The sequence below is a fragment of the Triticum dicoccoides genome, chromosome 5B, assembly GCF_002162155.2.
Source record: "Triticum dicoccoides isolate Atlit2015 ecotype Zavitan chromosome 5B, WEW_v2.0, whole genome shotgun sequence".
In the NCBI taxonomy this organism is placed as follows: domain Eukaryota; kingdom Viridiplantae; phylum Streptophyta; class Magnoliopsida; order Poales; family Poaceae; genus Triticum; species Triticum dicoccoides.
This window is the reverse complement of record NC_041389.1, coordinates 492783228-492787743: the sequence shown is the minus strand read 5'-3', so window position 1 is coordinate 492787743 and position 4516 is coordinate 492783228. Positions and strand designations below refer to the sequence as shown.

General features: G+C 47.9%; 1 protein-coding gene across 1 annotated transcript; it reads left to right on the top strand.

Annotated features, from left to right (window-relative positions):
- The first annotated feature begins 2291 nt into the window (after window positions 1–2291).
- Window positions 2292–3928, top strand: LOC119305873 (putative clathrin assembly protein At1g25240). Its single transcript, XM_037582276.1, has one exon. The coding sequence runs from the start codon at window positions 2524–2526 to the stop codon at window positions 3670–3672; it is 1149 nt and encodes a 382-aa protein (XP_037438173.1). The 5' UTR covers window positions 2292–2523; the 3' UTR covers window positions 3673–3928.
- The last annotated feature ends 588 nt before the right edge of the window (window positions 3929–4516 follow it).

Below are 4516 nucleotides of genomic sequence, written 5' to 3'. Positions count from 1 at the left end.
GCCCAGAGCTCCAGCATGCAAAGGGCCCCACACTTTTGGTTGACACGGAGCCGGGGTCGCATCATTTCAGCAGGCCTGGGGGAGCTCCTATTTGGCGCGTGACGGGTTGGCGAACGAGCCCGCGCGAAAGCGGGGCTGGACGACCCCCGTTTTTTTAATTATTTTGCTTTTTGTTTTTTTTCTGCTTTTATTAATATTTTCTTCAAAATAATTCGGAATTTTTATAATTTCCAAATTTAATAAATTAAGTTTTGAAAAAATGTTACAGAAATCTCAAAATGTACGTGGTTAATGTTTCTGATTTTAAAAAATTGTTCATGTAAAAAATGTTCGCAAATTTGAACGAAAGTTTCATGAATTCAACAAATATTTATGAATTTTTAAAAAATGCTCATTGAGTCAGAAATGTTTGTGATTTCAAAAAAAAATGTTTGTGTCGTAAAAAAATGTTCATAGTTTTTCAAAAATGTTCTAAAACTTTAAAATTTGTTCCCAAAAATTTGAAAAAGGTCACAAAATTCAAAAATATTTCAGATTCAAAAAGTATTTATGAATTAAAAAATGTCCTTTGAAAATAAAATTGGTTTAAAATTTGTTCCCGAATTTATAAAATATTCGTCTATGCAAAAAAACTTATTCATGAGCACATAATTTCAAAAGGTGATCATGAATTCGAAAAATGTTCATTAATTTTGAAAATGTGATGAACATTTTTTGAACTCGATGAAAAAACTTTGAATTCTAAATATGTTCGGGAAAATGTTCATGATTTGAAAAAATGTTCTTGTTCGCAATTTCAAAAATATTTTGAATTTGATGAACAAATTTGGAATTCATAAAATGTTCACCTGATTTGAAAAAATGTTGACTCATTTGATTAAAAATCCCGGATTTGACAAAATCATCATGAAATTTCGAAAAGAAAGGAAAGAGAAATTTTTTTAAAAAAAGGGGGAAAGAAAATAAAGATCACGAAAAAAATAAGAAAAATTAAAATGAAATGAAGAATGAAGGACACGGGAGGTTTTGAAGTGCGCAGTTAGATGATGTAGGCAGAGGTAATCAACTGTACTGTATGTTGCAAACGCACAAGGCAGAGAACTGGGTGGCTCAGAATTGCACGCATGCATGAAATGAAATCTGTCCATCTTGCTGCTTGACATGGAAACTGAGACGTGTACTCAAACGCAGCAGGCCCCGCTAGCTTGTAACCAGGCCCGTGGATGCAGACGCAGACGCAGACGCGCGCAAACAATTGAAGCGCATGGACGATGATTGTCTCCTGTCTGCACTGCATTCCCGTGGATCTGGATATTCCTTGCCCGTTCGCACAGGCCGGCCGCGGCCCGTGGTGTCCAACTGTAAGCACAGTTAATTAATCAACCTTATCATCGTCACAATGCAGAGGAAATCAATTAGATCATGTAAGCAGAGCAGAGTCAAACAACTGTATTTGAAGATGCCCCTAAAAACAAAAACTGTATTTGAAGATGCACAATGCACATCAAGCTCGATCGTTGGCTCTGAATTGCACGTGTGTATGGTTTGGAATCTGCCTTGGTCCCTCCCTGGATGCTGCAGGAACACAAACAATTGATCAAGCCCTAGTGGACGATGGTGATGATGATTTTTCGCAATTTGCAATTGGTCTGAATCGTACGTATTCGATCTATCTACTCGCCAACGGCCGGCCGGTGGCGAGCAAGAGCAACCATGTCCATGTGATGCGACAAGAAGGAAGTCAATTGCTAAGTTTGACACAGCTAGCTAGCTAGCTAACGATTCTTAAGCCTTACGTACATAGAATACGTGAGAACACGTTTGTTTTTTTAAATTTTAGCGTATGTATATGTAGTAGGTAGCTAACCATGTGTGGCTGTCCTTGCCAAGCGAGAACGACGGTGCCGTCCAAAACTTGTTTTGGAAGCGGGCTAGCCCCCTTTCCATCCCATTACTTGCATTGCTTGGCGTAATTACAGAGCACCCCCTCTTACAAGCAGCAGCAACATGAAAAAGGAAAAGAAATGTAGCACTCCCTCCATCCCAGAAAGAATATGACATGTTATTACAACCAGAGTAGGCATGTTGGCAATGAATCGCAGCTTGACTTGACTTGCAATTGAAAAATGATCGGGATACAGCATGCATCCCGAAAGACTCGCTCGCTCCAGAATTAGAGAAGATTCACCTGGCTGGCAGGCAGGCAGACCGTCGCCCATTTCCCACCCTTCTTCCTCCGTTGGCGTTGCGTGCTTCCATCCCCATGCCATGATCCCACCGCCGTAGTGCCTCACACGTCGTTCGTTGACGCAATGCCGCTTCCCCCTCCCCCTCCTCCTTCTCCCCCGCCGCGTGCTCCAGCGGCCCACCATTGATCTGTTGACGAATATATCCGTCCTGTCCATACACCGGAGCTCTGTCCTATCCTACGTGCGCGGGCGCTTGATCCGCCGATCGCTGCCCAGCCCAGGGTTGGCTGGCGGGAGGGAGCAATCGATCGATCGATCGTTCGTTCCATCTACAATGACGACGGCGCGGCAGTGGTGGAGGCGCGCGGCCGCGGCGGCCAAGGACAAGAAGAGCCTGTGCCTGACGCGCGCCGCGGGGGCGCTGCGCTCGCCGGCCAGGGTCAGGGGCGGCGCGGTGGAGCTGGACGCGGCGGTCATCCGCGCCACCAGCCACGACGACCGCTTCGTGGACCGCGGCGCCGCGGCGCGGGTGCTGGACCTCGCGCGCGCGTCCTCGCCGTCGCCGCTCGTGTGGGCGCTGGCGCGCCGCGCGGGCCGGACGCGCTGCTGGGCCGTGGCGCTCAAGGCGCTCATGCTCGCGCACCGCCTGCTCCTCCTCGCGCAGCCCCGCGCCGGCGGCCGCGTGCCGTTCGACCTCGCCGACTTCCGGGACCGCTCCTCGGCCGGCTTCTCCGCCCTCGTGCGCGCCTACTTCCGCTTCCTCGACGCCCGCTCCCTCTTCGCCGCCGAGGAAGACGACGGCGCCGGCGCCAACGGCGACGAGGACGAGGACGACGAGGAGACGCGCCTGCTGGACCGCCTGTCCAGGCGGCAGCACCTGCTCGACCTGCTCATGCAGATTCGGCCCTACGGGGATGGCATGGAGCGGCAGAGCCTCGTCCTCGACGCCATGGAATGCGCGGTCGTCGAGATCTTCGACGTCTACGGCCAAGTACGCGCCGGCATCGCTGAGTACCTCGTCGCCGTCGGGGGCTCGACGCCGACCACGCCGACGCCGAGGCCTCGGCCGGGAGAGACCGTGGCGACGGCGAGGCGGCGCAGGGCCATGCAGGGAGTGCGGGTGCTGCGGAAGGAGGCGGAGCAGAGCGCACTGGTATCGTCCTACTTCGAGCTCTGCCGGACCCTCGGCGTGCTCAGCGCCGCCGAGTTCCCGGCCGTGGAGCGCGTCCCGGACCACGACATCAGGGACCTCGAGAAGCTCATTATGGCCCACGTCGAAGACGGCGGCTGCAAGCTGGAGCAGGACAACGAACCGAAGGCGTTGGTGGGCCCCATGGAGGACGCCGGCGTGGCGTCGACGACGGTGGCCATGAAAGAGTGGATGGTGTTCGACGACGATGCGGGTACCGGACTTAGGCAAGGGCAATTTGGTGATTACGTCAACCCGTTCCTAACCAACTCGACGGAGTTTGGCGAGACGTGACGGCGAGCGTCAACTTGTGAAAGAATGAGTTTTTGTGAATACTATTTTTTTCAGAGGACAGATTATTCACATTTCATTTGATGATTAGAAACAAATCGAAAGCTAAGCAGTGGTGACTAAAGACCACGAGTGCAAATAGGTCAATCATGAAGCAACTGTTGTGAGTACATGTGATTGCTGCACGGTTAGATTGAGAAAAAAAAACATGCAAGCATTCCCTAACCAATCACCCTTTAGCATATTTTCATTTTGCTCTATGTATCAACGGTTTGAAAATGAGACAATTGCGTTTTCGATTTAAATTTGTGTGGAGGGCAAACATCGCCTTGAAGATCAAGCTATTTCTGCGACCGAGCCGGACCGGTTCGAGTCAGCACACAGGCACGGCTGTGACGCCCGGATAATCAAGCTACAGTAAACCTTTGCTAATGATGCCACGTCACCACGATTACTGTTGCTAAACTCACATTGGTTCGAAACCGATTCAAATTCAAATTCAAAATAAAGTCAAACAGTTAAAGTTTTCAAAAGTCAAAACTAAAATGTTCTAAATGTAACAAATAATTCATAAGTAATGTTGGTGGAGGAACCACATTTTTATAAAATGTCTAAATGCATTCAATTAATTAAAACTGTAGGTAAAACAAATAAATAAATGTGTTGGTATTTTATAAAATACTAAACTATATTATTTGGGGGTTAAACCTTTTTGTGGCAGAGGTATAATTAGTGTTACTATTTAAGATACAACTTTTATATTTTATAAAACAAAAATAAAAGAAAACTGAAAAGAAATAGAATAAAAAGAAAAAGAAGAAAAGGAAACAAAAAAAAGGGGGAAAGA

Coding starts and splice junctions, on each gene's coding strand:
- LOC119305873 (XM_037582276.1), top strand. CDS start 2,524: ATGACGACGGCGCGGCAGTGGTGGAGGCGCGCGGCCGCGGCGGCCAAG.